The sequence below is a fragment of the Leopardus geoffroyi genome, chromosome A1, assembly GCF_018350155.1.
Source record: "Leopardus geoffroyi isolate Oge1 chromosome A1, O.geoffroyi_Oge1_pat1.0, whole genome shotgun sequence".
NCBI classification, from domain to species: domain Eukaryota; kingdom Metazoa; phylum Chordata; class Mammalia; order Carnivora; family Felidae; genus Leopardus; species Leopardus geoffroyi.
The window spans coordinates 213,371,865-213,386,106 of NC_059326.1; the positions used below are offsets into that span (position 1 = coordinate 213,371,865).

Genomic DNA, 14,242 nt, shown 5'->3' on the forward strand with positions numbered 1-14,242 from the left:
TAACTGAAGAAATGTTAATGTGTTTGTGAAATAATGAAGAATGTATTTTTTCTTGAGTTTGGAAAGTTACAAGGCACTTTGGTTTAATTACCTTATAGTATCCATCAGCTTTTATTGTACCTAATAGTTGGTGAATTTCTTTTTTGAGCAGTTCTATTTATAAACAGTTAAAAGGATTGACATTTCATGACTTGTTCCTTTTTAGAGGTCTTCAAAGAAAATCTTAATTTTTAAAAGTGGAGTAAAATTCATTTTATCTTGCAATTACTGTATGGATCCATTGGGTCCTTTTTATAAGTCTTAAGATTTACCATATGGGATTTTAGTGATTTTACTTTTCTGTGTCTTGAAACATTTTGCTGTTTCATCATCCTAGGAATTATTTCCTCTTGTCACTTATTCCCAACTACACTAAGAAAGATTAATACGATAGAAAAATGGAGGAATGTTGGAATCACCTAGAAGGATAGTACAATAGTGAAATAACTGGAGGACATTGATTGCATTGTCCTCATCTTTGCATCTTTGAAGAAATATGAAAGAGACACTACCATTATAGTTGGCTTTTAGTTTTGTCCTTTAGCACAGTTGAGGATTCCAAGCTGTTCATACTTTGTCCATATTGGCAAAGAAAAGAAAATTAACAGGAAAATATTTGACGATTATTAGATAAATAGCATGAATGCCAAAAAACAGGATCACTGTAGACTAATGATAGTGACTTAAGTCAGGAATCAGTGAGTGAAAAATCAAGTTTTTCTAAGGATTAAAAGGTAAGTATGGTAAGGGCACCTGCATGGCTCAGTCGGTTAAGTATATGACTCTTGATTTCCGCTCAGGTCATGATCTCATGGTTGGTGAGTTTGAGCCCCTCATTGGCCTCTGCACCGAGAGTGAAGAGCCTGCTTGTGTGTCTCTCTCACTCTCACTCTCTCTCTCTCTGTCTCTGTCTCTCTTTCTCTGCCCCTCCCCTGCTCTCTCTCCTCTCCTGTCTCTCTCTCAAAAAAAAAAAAAAGTAAATATGGTATTCTTATCTAATCAGTCAGTAGGAAGGACTTCTTACATAATATTCTGTGACAAGATCTTCAACAGCTCAATTTGCTAGAAGTGTATGTGGCAGAATTCTTTCATCTTTTTGTAATGTTTATGCATCACAATTTACTGGATAGGATTCATCAGTGGACAGATACTGAAGGTATGTATGTATTCAAAGATAATCAGAAGGAAGTTGATGGTGTAGAAAGGAAAAGATTGATTAGATTGATCATTCCAGACTTAAAATTGAAAATGTTTGTATGGAGCAAAGAAGATGACTGTCTCTCAAGAAAAAAAAAAAAAAAAAAAAAGGAGCCATCAAATGTTCTAAAAAACTTTTTAAGTATTGTATTTTGACAGTTCAGGTGCAGGAAGAAGAGCCAGAAGTAATAAATTAGAACTCATTGGAGATACATTTGAAATCTGGATTCCACATTTACGAGATAGAAATGTTGTGGTTTGTGCATAAAAGTTGATGAGCAGTTAGGCTCAGGGAACGTGGTTTGTTTTAAAACCAAGAACATATGGAATAAAAATTTGGGTTTCTAATAGGTTTTTATTATCCCTTAATCTTTTGTAAATAATTTGTTAAATGACTTCAAAAATATAAAAAGTGCCAGGGGCACCTGGGTGGCTCAGTCAGTTAAGTGTCCAGTTCTTGGTTTCAGCTCAGGTTATGATCTCACAGTTTGTGAGTTCGAGCCCCATGTTGAGCTCGGTGCTGACAGCTTAGAGCCTGGAGCCTGCTTCAAATTCTGTCTCCCTCTCTGCTCCTCCCCTGCTCATGCTCTGTCTCTCTCTCCTTCAAAAATAAATTAAAACGTTAGAAAAAAAAAGAAAAAATCTCTCAGTGCTTTGGTAGATACATAAAATGCCATAATTTGACCTGGAAAATTTAGAGAAGTCCAACAATGTTGAGCATTAAATTTGGACTCATGAAAAGATCGAATTGTGTTTTGAATGCCATGAAAAAGAAAAAAACATTTTGTCTATCAATCAATTTGACATTTTATCCAAAATTAAAAATAATGCACACACACAGAGTATGTTTTCCAAAGGAGAAAAAAAAACACCTTTAATGTGAGTGACAGAAGCAGTCTACATTTTCTTGATTGAAACTTTTTCTCATTCCTTTTACAACATCAGGTATTAAACATTGTTACTGTTTTACAGTGGTTGCTCTAGAAATTTAGTATGGATATTTCACACTGTCCAAAGTTAATCATTATCTTTACTCTCCTAAACAATATAAGGACTTAAAATGCTTTATTATTTTTCTTTCTTGCCTTTTTTTTTTTTTTTTTTTTAATTTTTTTTCAACGTTTATTCACTTTTGGGACAGAGAGAGACAGAGCATGAACGGGGGAGGGGCAGAGAGAGAGGGAGACACAGAATCGGAAACAGGCTCCAGGCTCTGAGCCATCAGCCCAGAGCCTGACGCGGGGCTCGGGGCTCGAACTCCCGGACCGCGAGATCGTGACCTGGCTGAAGTCGGATGCTTAACCGACTGCGCCACCCAGGCGCCCCTTGCCTTTTTTTTTTAAACTTTCTATAATTTATTTTTTATAACTTACATCCAAGTTAGCACATGGTGCAACAATGATTTCAGGAGTAGATTCCTTAAGCCCCTTACCCATTTAGTCCATCCCCCTTCCCACAACCCCTCCAGCAACCTTCTGTTCTCCATATTTAAGAGTCTCTTCTGTTTTGTGCCCCTCCCTGTTTTTGTTATTTTTGCTTCCCTATAAAATGCTTTAATCTTAATCCTCTCCTGATTTTGTGCCATTATTATACAATATTTTAGATTTTTTTTTAACCCCACAACTAGTCATTGTTGAACAAAATTATATAGTCAGTGATTTTTTTTTTAAGTTATTTATTTATTTTAAGAGAGAGCACGCACAAGTCGGGGAGGGGCAGAGGGGGGTGGAGGGCTTGAACCCATGATCCATGAGATCATGACCTTGAGCCAAAATCAAGAGTCAGAGGCTCAACCAACTGAGCCACCCAGGTGCCCCATATTAGTGATTATTTAAACTTACTTTCATATTTACCATTAAAAAAAAATTTTTTTAATGTTTATTTTTGAGAGAGAGAGAAAGGGAGTGCGAGTAGGGGGAGGGGCAGAGAGAGAGGGAGACACAGAATCCGAAGCAGGCTCCAGGCTCTGAACTTTCAGCACAGAGCCCGATGAGGGGCTTGAACTCACAGAGAGATCATGACCTGAGCCGAAGTCGCAGCTTAACTAACTGAACAACCCAGGCACCTCTATCACTTTTTTTTTTTAAGTTTATATATTTTGAGAGAGAGAGAGAGAGAGAGAGAAGGAGAACATGAGCAGGGAGGGGTAGAGAGAGAGAATCCCAACCAGGCTCGGCACTGTCAGTATGGAGCCCAATGTGGGGTTTGAACTGAAGAATCATGAGATCATGACCTGAGCTGAAACCACAAGTTGGTTGCTTAACTGACTGAGCCACCCAGGCACCCTATATTTACCACTTTTTAAACATAAGTTTATTCATTCTGAGATCATTTTCATTTTTCCTAAAGGAAATCTTTAAAAATGTCCTTAAATATGGGTCTACTGGTAACATTTTGTGTGTGTGTTGTGTGTGTTTTTAATCTCATGTTTCTCATTATTGAGAAGTCATCACTTAGGCTCTGTAGGCAAATTGTTTTCCCTCAGTGCTTCTCTTTGTTGGGGCTCTTGAATCTCAGGATTGTTGTTTTTTTTATTAATTTTAGGAAATCTCAGACATTCATTTTAGGTGTGTTTCCTTTTTCTCCATTTGCAACTCTACTTAGATGTAACTTACCACTTTTTGTTCTTTCCTCCTGATTTTTTAACCTCTAATATTTTTCACCTCATTGTCTCTGTCCATTCTAAGTAATTTTGGAGACAATTTTTTTTTTTTTTGTCAGCCATGTCTAATCAGTTATGTAATGCCTTTCTAAATTCCTGATTATAATTTTTATATATAGTGTATTTTGTTTCTGGAAGTTTTGTTCTTTTAAAAATTCATCTGGTTGTGTTTGATCAATTTCTTGGTCCTTGGTCTTAGTTTTGATAGTCTCTTTTACTTTTTTTAGTGTACTTATTTTATATTTTGTATCCAATAATTCTAATGCTTCTAGTCTTTTCAGATTTTTTTTTTTTTATTCTGCAAACTCTTGCTCATAGTAACTTGTTTCCTTGTGGGTTTTGTTGTGTTTTTATTGAGAGCTCCTGTTTCTTGGAACATTGTAGCATTTAGAGAGGAAAATGTGTTTTGTGGCATCTGGAAGCACTATCAGCCCAGAGATACATTAAACGAACTTCTTAGCTGGGAGTGTTCCTAGTTAGAGAATGTGCATTCCAGAGCCCAAACTAGGGGAAGGCTGGCTTGTGATTAATTGTCAGGGGAGACTTCTTTCCCCTTTCCCCAGAGCCAAGGCTGAGTTAGTAGTTTCTTTTACAATTTTCCCTTAAAAGGGGAAATGGGGGTCCCTGGGTGGCTTTGTTGGTTGGGTGTCCAACTCTTGATTTCTGCTAAGGTTGTGATCTCATGGTTTGTAGGAACCAGCCCCAAGAGCCCTGACGTGTGGCCTCTGTGGTGACAGGGCAGGGCCTGCTTGTTGGGATTCTCTCTCTCCTTCTCTCTGTCCCTCCACCCACGTATGCCTCAAAATAAATAAACATTTTTTAAAAATCTTTAAAAGAAGTGGGGGGAATGGATTTTTTCCTAATTCACCTTCTGTGCTGGTTCTCGTGGGAGTCCCAGAGTTCTAGGCCATTGCTTCCCAATGCCTTTCATGTCTGCTAACACAGAAAATGATGTTTGTTGAGCAGCACAGTAGGCAAAGTGGGAGATTTGGAGCCCTGGATAGGGTTATTGCAGCTGTAGGCAGCAGATATAGGGCTCTGACCATGTGCACTGCTCATTTTCCTGGAGAACTGTTTCCCTGTTACAGAATAGAAGGAAATGTTTTTGTTTAAAGGTATAATTTAAAGAGTGGGGAAATGAATGATGAATACCATTATAGACTCTAAGTTAATGCTCTATGATAAAATGGTGGTTCTTGAAGCTTACAGTTTTGGGACCCCTCAATTACAATTAATAGTTACAATTATTGAAGACCCCAAAGAGCTTTTGTTTATGTGGGTTATATTTACTGTCTTAGAATTTAAAAAAAATATTTATTGGGACACCTGGGTGGCTCAGTCGGTTAAGCATCCGACTCTTGGTTTTGGCTCAGGTCATGATCCCACAGTTTGAGAGTTCTAGCCCTGCATTGGGCTTTGTGCTGACAGAATGGAGCCTACTTGGGGTTCTGTTGTCCCTCTCTCTCTGCCCCTCCCTTGCTTGCTCTGTCTCTCAAAATAAGTAAAAACTTAAAATTATTAAGTCATTTTAAAATAAGTAAAAACTTAAAATTATTAAGTCATTTTAAAATAAGAATAAAATTACCACATGTTAACCCGAAATTTCTTTATGAAAAATAACTAGATTACTATCCCCCCAAAATAGTGAGACAAGAGGCCTTACCTCACACTTTTACAGAGATTTTTATTAAATTGTTTAGATTAAATTATATGAAAGCAATAAATTATTTGGATTAAATTACATGAAAGCAATCTGTAACTGAAAAAGGGAGAACTTCCTGGATCCTAGTAGTCCTTGGATCACACTTTGAAAATCACTTGTATAGAGATTAAAAAGTATAGAGAGTAGCATGGCAGGCTCAATCTGAAGAGCATACGACTTTTGATTTCAGGGTTGTGAGTTTGAGTCCCATGTGGGGTGTAGAGATTACTTAAATAAATAAACTTAAAAAAAAAAAAGAGGTATAGAAATGTTTTCCCTGTTACCAGATGCCACTTATATGGACAAGTCATTGGTACACATAGTTGTTTTAATGTCAGTAGTGACTATAACTTTAGTATGATAGCCAACTCATACTAATGGAACTTGCAAATGCTAAAAATGGGCTCAGGGTTGGGTATAGGTTAGGCCAGAAATGTAGAAATTAGGAGTATCTTAAATTTGTGGTGGGTGGTTCGTCAGTTATTCAAGTTGCCAGTTTGAGAATTCTATTCCAATACTTCCATGCTCCCCCCTAGAGTAATAATACTGTAATCAAAAATAAAATAGTATAGAAGGGCTTTTAATGAAAAAATTCCCTTATTTTCCTTCTCCCTTCTTCCCAGTTCCACTTTGTAGAGACCCTTACTTTTAGTGCATTCTGGTTTTATTTCTAACCTGCATATCATGAAATCATATGCTTCTCTGTATCTTAATTTATCAACTTTTTTATGCACTATATTTTGACTTCCTACAGTCAGGAGTTAGTACATACTCTCTCATGCTTCTCATTTCTCCTTCCAAATTCATTGATACGCCTATTTCTCTTACTTCAACACTCCATTTCCATCAAAGGTAGTCAGTTTCTCAGTACTCTCTATTTTAGGAAAAGAATCTTGGAACTCTGGTGCTTTACTTTCCCTGTTTCACCACCCCATCCCCCAACTTAGCTGTGGTTGTACTTGTAATTAACATTTATGTTATATTCCGTAATCGTAGTTTGTCTTCTGTAATTTAGGTTGATTCTGAAACTTTAATGCAAAAACTTTTATTCTTTTATGATTGTAAGTAGTAGTACTTACTGTGGAGCCAAGTGGTGGTGGTGTACGATTATCATTTCTAATATGTTTGTTCCATTTTTACAACCCTGTGCCACTTAATAGAACAATCTTCCTAGGTTCAAGTTCAAATGGATGTTTGTTTTTTACATCCTACTGATTGCTTAACTGTGGTGTCTTTTACCAGGATCATGCCTTTCTTGAGCAATTTCATATTTGCTGAAGCCTTTGATTACCACCCCCCCCCCCCCATCTTTTTGGTGCCTTGATTGTATCTTAAGATTTTTCCAGTCTCCTGGTATACTGTCCCTTGTCCAATCCTGTTTTCCTGGACACTTCTCTCCTGGAGGCCTCTATACTGTTTTTACTTACAGTCTAAGCTCATTGCCTGTGTCGGTCTGCTGCACAGCTGCTGACCTGGCCTCTCCTCTCTCCTGGATTTGGATCCACTGTTTATAGGATCTCATTTTTTTTTTTTCTTGGTTTATTTTTTATTGAATTACATTCTCATGTTAGTTACTTCGGAGAGGGGGGTGGTGTATAGGTAGTAAACTCAGTTCTCGAATGCAAAAAAAATAATAATTCTGTCTTGATGGTTTAGCTGGGTACAGAACTCTGTATTAATAATCATCTTTCCTTGAATTTTTAAGACAGTCTGCTGTCTTCTAGCCACTAGTGTTATCAGTAAAAGTCTGATTTTCATTTTTTTGTATACAGCTGACTTATTTTTTTTCTTTCTGGAGACTTGAAAGATTTTTTTTTTTTTTAAACCTTGAAGTGTTGTAAAATGCTATATGTCTCTAGATGTAGTTCTTTCATTCAATTTTGCACTCTGTAGTCCCTTTAAATTTGAAAATATATGCTTCCCTTCCAGAATGGGAAATACTATTTCTTAATTTCTTTCATTTGCTTTTTTCTTTTCTTTTCAGAATTCTTTCCAATTGGATATTGGACTTCCTAGATTATCTTCTCTTTTCTAGTTTTCATATTCTGATCTTGTCTGTATCCCTCACTTTATCTTCTACCAGAGTGTAAAGTTTTTATTTTATGGATAAATCAGAGTTTTTTAAATTCTTGTTTGTTGCCTTGAGATATTCATTTTCTTTGGATCAATCCTGTTTCTTTTGCAGTTTATAGTAGGCTTTCTTCCAACTGTCTGGTGATTTTGGTCAGCTATCTGTTGTGGTAAGGTCTCTGGTTGGTTTCACTTTCTGGTAAGGAAGGGGAGAAAGCTGGCCATTAACCTCCAGTTTAAGTCCAAGAATATAAAAAGTGTCATTACTCTTTAATATTAATAATTCCCTAAATATTTTATTTTTCAACCCCCAAGAGAAATACCTTTCCATTTTATGTCTGATTCTTCAAGTATTTCATAACCTTGCTTATACATATTTTTATATGTTTGTTTTGTGGTTAATTATTTAGTTTGTCCTGGTTTAAAACTGACTGAAGTTTATTAGACTTAATTTATTCACAAAGGATATTATCTAAATGGAAGCTTCTTCTGAATGAAAATGAAAGTCTTCTCATTTCACAAATAAATTTTTATTACAAGACTTGGGTTCTTAATTACTTGTCCAGTTTTATTTTAAAAAATTAATGACCATTAAGCCTTAAATGTTATGTAGGGATATAATTTAAGACCTTTTATTCTAACACTCCAAAGTAGGCACAATCCTTGGTTTAAAATATTTTGACCTAAGACTAATTTTGCTTAAACTAATTTGAACTTGAATTTTTTAAAATTTACTTACTTATTTAGACTTAGCCAGTAGATATTTAATTGAATTGGTATGGTCCAGGCTGGTCATATACATCACATTAAAGGCAGTTTTTCTAAGGATATTTCAAGTTGAAAAAGAATTTCCCAGATGGGTTTAAGATAACCAGAGAATCTTTATTTTGAACAGCAGACAGTTGCCCTAGCCCTTAAACCCCTGGGAATTGGGACTAGATCATCGTTCATCATGATGCTTTTGGTAGAGGATATAGTTTCAGCCCAGATGATGGGTAGGTATCTGGCTAAGAGCAGTTGGGTTAGGCAGCCCTAGGCATGTACTTTATGATAATTGCTAAAGGTATTGACATACTTTTTATATGGTTACTGGGAAGGGTGATTATAAGATTTATTGTTCAAGCCAAGACACATGGGTGTGAGAGAGTACTATTAATAATTATGAGGGGACAGTGGGCTTAAACCAGAGCATATTGTCCTCCCTTTCTTAGTCACAGGGTCTTTTAAGGATCAGAGGCAGTATAAGTCAAATTGATTTAACGTTCCTATTCTATTCCCACTCTCTTTTTTGTCCTGTAGGACAAGTTTTGGGGATCAAGAAGTGTGAACAAATATTTTGATAAATAGCGTGGGGTGAATGGAAACTGTATAGGAGTCCAAGACTATCTAAATTTTTATATAAACAAACCCCTTTTATGCAGTGTAGTCTGAATGTGTGAAATTTTATCAGTAAATGTTAAATATAAGTTTCACAGAACTGGTGTATTTATATTTTAAATATAATTCTTTTTCTCAGTTCTAGGAATTTTGAAGAAGTATAATATGTTATTGGCATTTTTTTCTTAAGGCTGTGGAATTATCCATAGAAAATGTCAATCCCAAACCAATTTTCCACTATTTAAATTTCCCTTTTCCTGTCTTTCAGTTGTCATATATGTAGAAATTATTAGCTATTTTTAATATCAAAATGTGGAAAACCTCTTCCAAATATAAATTATAAGAGTTTCTTTGGACTTTGTTCTAAGTTTTTGTTTTTTTTTCTTTTTCATATTGGGCTGAAATCTGCCACCCTTCCATCCATTGGTTCTAGTTCTGTTCTCTGGAGCAGCATGGAGTAAGTCTCTTCTATTAGAAGGCAGCTCTCATATCTTCCCCAGTCATCTCTTCTAGACTGAATGTTCCCAGGTCCTCTACTTTTTATGTGAAATAATACCCATACTTATAAGTTTCATATTGATTCCCTTTGAATACATTATAATTATCAGTGTTTTCCCTAATATGGTTAAAATGTGATGGCCCCAAATTTTAATTGTATGCCATATTTGTATGGTATTGTGCACACCAGTGAAGAATATCCTGTGCTATAACCCATGAATCAGACACTCTATTAGTGCAGCTTCAGCTTACGTCGGGTATTTTTTTTCTTAGCTATTCTTAACTTGTTGGCTCATATTAAAACTTACGGTCATCTAAAACCTGTCAGCTAAAATAACTGTTGGGGCTTTCCTTTTTTTAGAAGGCATTTCTGCCTTGATAATAAAACTTAAGCGTAATTCTAAGTGTATTAGAATAACAAATACACTTTCATGTGCTAACATCTGTAAGCCTTAGTTTTATATGACATAGACTCTCAATTTAAAAATTAAACATTTTTCTGAGAACTTTAGCTGGAAATTTATTTGATCTACAGTTTTGAAAAATGTTTTTGCCTCTTTGTGTTTTAAATGGTTATGATTGAAAAGCATCTGACTTAGGTCTTCTTTTGCAACATGTGCTACATTTTTAAGAGAAAAATAAATGTATGTAATGAAATGCTGCCTGTAACTTGGGTAATTTATCAAAATCATAGATAGTCCATTGTAGGTTTTGTGCCCTAGAGCAAGATTTCTCAACCTCAGCACTATTGACATTCTTTGGATAATTCTTTGTTGTGGGTAGTTGTCCTGTTTATTGTAGGATAAGTAACAGCATCAATGGTCTCTACCCACTAGATGCCAGTAGCACACATCAATCACCACCACCTCCTCTGCAATTTGACCATCAGAAATTATCTCCAGACATAGCCAAATGTTCCTGGAGGGCACAATCTCCTCCAGTTGATAAGTACTGCCCTAGGGTATCAGAAGTATTTCTTATGTCAAATAAGTAATAGTTTCTCCTTTAAATGTTTTCTGTAATTGGAGTTAGAACTCAATATTTTCAACATGATTTCTTTGTAGAGTTTTTTTAACTATAGAACAAGAATAAAGAACTTTACAAACAAATATTTTTTAAAATTCCTAGTTTCATCAGTTTTTCTTTTCTTCCTAGTACTGCTTTTTATCCCAGTTTGTCATCCCTGCTTTGTGATATGGTCCATGATCTTAAGCGTAGTATGTGTGACTGTCCAATGTTTTAAAATTAAGGAATAAAAACTATACAACAGTAACAAATACGGTATTGACTAGGAGGTTTATTGAGTTCAAATACTTGGTGTTTTGTAGCCCGTGATTAAATTTCTTGAAAATGTGCTTTGTATTTTATTAAATGCTTAGATTTTACAACTAAATTGTATTATCTTTATTCTTCTACTCCACAATATAGCCAGCAGCCAGCTTCGGGTGTAGCCTACTCTCATCCAACTACAGTTGCTAGCTACACTGTCCATCAGGCTCCAGTAGCTGCTCACACAGTTACTGCTGCCTATGCACCAGCGGCCGCCACAGTTGCAGTTGCCAGGCCTGCTCCAGTAGCTGTTGCAGCTGCTGCAACAGCTGCTGCTTATGGAGGCTACCCCACTGCACATACAGCAACTGACTACGGTTATACCCAGAGACAACAAGAAGCACCACCACCACCACCCCCAGCTACTACACAGAACTACCAGGTAAGAAAACTACTGGTTCCAGTAGTCTTGACATACATGCTTCAATGGCCATAGTATGTGATACAATGTCCAAGCCAGTGCTTTCAAACTTGGGTCTTTGGAAATCTACCTGTAATGATGAAGTGAGTGTGTGTTCATAGGTAATTTAGGGGCATCCTTGCAGTGAGTTTTATGTTAGTAATTCCCCTGAGTCCATTCAACTCCATTTTGTATCTGTGTCTGCTTTAATTAAAAATATTTTCCATTAATTACTGGTTAAATATTAACCAAGGTTTTCAGAAAAATGAAGACATAGTGAAGATGCTCCTTGTTTGTATTATGGCATTATTTATCCATTTGGAACACAGGCTGTGTCTCCTCTTTTGAGAACCATGAGCCTAAGCTATATAGGCCAAACAAGTTACATAGTGTTCTCTTGAAATTTAACAAGGACAGAAAACTGTTGCCTGTACATTCTTCTGCTCAAGGTATTCTTTCTTGGTATGTAACAAATTGATGACTGCTCTTATTCATTTAGTTGCTTTTGGTTCAGTCTTTTGGGGACCCAAAGATCTAATTCCCTTTTATAGTAGTACTATGTTTGTTACGACACTAAATTACTACTTACTAAATTTGGTCCTCATGTTTTAGTAACCCATTTTCTGTTTGTTTGCTTTTAGGATCTGTATTTATTTATTTATTAATTGATTGATTGATTTAAATGTTTGTTTTGAGAGAGGGGGTGGGGGAGGGACAGAGAGAGAGAATCCCAAGCAGGGTCAGCACAGAGACTTACACAGGGCTCAAACTCATGCAAGATCATGTCCTGAGCCAAAATTGAGTTGAATGCTTAACTGACTAAGCCACCCCAGCTCCCCTAGGATCTGTTTTAAAACTCAGATCCTTCTGGACTTTGCCTAGTTTTCCTATGTTCTTTCTAAAGTATATAAATTTATTTTGTTCAGTAATGAATTGACATGTGAATCATAACATTAGTATTTTCTGTTACTATTGGGCAAGTTACTAAACTCAGAATTCCTTTTGCCATGTGTGATTGTTTTTATTATGTCCAGAGACACAATATAATAAATCCATTGTTTTTAATAGGGTGTATGCAACCCATCATTTTCTGGGCCTTGCCTATTTTTTCAGCCTTTCCACCTGCATATCCCCCTCCTCACTTTATGCAGCTCACCTTGATCTTCACTGCTTTGGAGACTTACATACGGTGTTCTTTCTTCCTGGAACCTGAGTTCCCCTTTCCTCTCCACCCAGAAGCTGCTACTCATCATGTTGTTAATAGTGGTAAAGAATGAAAAGAAAGCCAGAGCAGTCAAAGCTTAGAACACACAGGTGGTCTTTACTATGAGATCCATTTTTAAAGATAGGCATTATTTTTAAATGCTTCAGTGATTTTTTTCTGATATGAAAGTTAAACATGCTGCTTGAAATGGTTTTGACCTTATTTGAAGTCCAAAATGATTGCCCTTTGTTTTGAATTTGATTCTTATACATAGGTCTGTAGTTAGTTGTTTTCCTTTATTACACTTTTATATAGTAGAGTTGGGTTTTTTCCTGCCACTTCACTTACAGGAAGACTTTCTTTTATTGCCTTTCTTTAGGACTCGTACTCGTATGTAAGATCCACCGCTCCTGCTGTAGCTTATGATAGTAAGCAGTACTACCAACAGCCAACAGCAACGGCTGCTGCCGTAGCAGCTGCTGCCCAGCCTCAGCCTTCTGTTGCTGAAACCTACTATCAGACAGGTGGGTTTTATTAGCATACAGTTTCATTGAAAACTACTAAAATACATTGTTCACTGTGTTTAATGAAGGTACCCTTTTGAGTTCATCTAAGCTCATTGTGTTACATTACTTAAAAAAAGAAGCAGGTTTTAGCCTTGTTCTCTGTTCTGCTGTTGTAATGCCCTTGAGTACCAAAGAGAGAAGGCCATGGGGACAAATCCTAATTATGCCCTTTTCTTACAGTTCTCTTCCTGCTGTGAAATAAGCTATACAAAAGGAGTTATGGTGATAATTTCTGGCCACATTCTTATCTTCACTAGAGATGCTCAGAACATATTGCTGCCTGCCTTTGTGTAACCAGTGGAGACCCTTTGAGGCCCCCCACCTTTTTAAGTTTTTAAATTTATTTTGAGAGAGAGAGTGCAACTGGGGGGAACGGCAGAGAGGGAGGGAGAGAGAGAATCCCAAGCAGCCTCTGTGCTGTCAGTGCAGAGCCCCACACAGGGCTGGATCTCAAGAACTGTGACCTCATGGCCTGAGCTGAAATGGAGAGTCGGACACTTAACTGAGTCACCCAGGCACCCTGAAGATGGATTTTTTTAATAGAGATTGAATTGAAAACTTTAAAAAACAGCTGAGTTCAGAAAAGTAGACAGTTCATTTATTTTAATTATTTTTGAAGGACTGTGCGAGTGTGGGTAGAACCTTGGATTAGGAAAAAGTAGGACTAGCCTCTAGTACTGACTTTACCACTAATGTGGGTAGTGATTTTTACCTCTTTTCGTCTCTGTTCTCTTATTAGTAACTGAGGTAGTTGATCCAGATCTCTCTAGGGTACTTCTAGTTCTCAGATTTTTATGAGTCTCTTAAAAGTGGTATACAAATATTTTTATAGTTATGACTGATTTTTCTTATAGTTTGTTCTCTAATGATTTGTGAGTACACTGATCTGTAGTGAACTTCCTAGTTAATTATCAAAGTTAGATTGTATTTAAGAGTCAGAAGAGGGGCGCCTGGGTGGCGCAGTCGGTTAAGCGTCCGACTTCAGCCAGGTCACGATCTCGCGGTCCGTGAGTTCGAGCCCCGCGTCGGGCTCTGGGCTGATGGCTCAGAGCCTGGAGCCTGTTTCCGATTCTGTGTCTCCCTCTCTCTCTGACCCTCCCCCGTTCATGCTCTGTCTCTCTCTGTCCCAAAAATAAATAAACGTTGAAAAAAAAAAAAAAAAAAAAAGAGTCAGAAGAGCCCTGGTTTAGTCTTGGGT

At 36.7% G+C, this 14,242-nt stretch overlaps 1 protein-coding gene across 5 annotated transcripts in view; it reads left to right on the forward strand.

Annotated features, from left to right (window-relative positions):
• The window catches only part of ZFR (zinc finger RNA binding protein), an 85,961-nt gene that overhangs the window by 9,805 nt on the left and 61,914 nt on the right, over nt 1-14,242 (forward strand). For 3 of the 5 annotated variants that reach the window (XM_045441149.1, XM_045441169.1, XM_045441180.1), the window contains exons 3-5: nt 9,481-9,504; nt 10,974-11,256; nt 12,858-13,002. In XM_045441149.1, the coding sequence (XP_045297105.1) occupies nt 9,481-9,504; nt 10,974-11,256; nt 12,858-13,002 (452 nt within the window). The remainder of the gene's footprint in view (nt 1-9,480; nt 9,505-10,973; nt 11,257-12,857; nt 13,003-14,242) is intronic. The other 2 variants (XM_045441158.1, XM_045441190.1) reach the window with 1 other exon arrangement.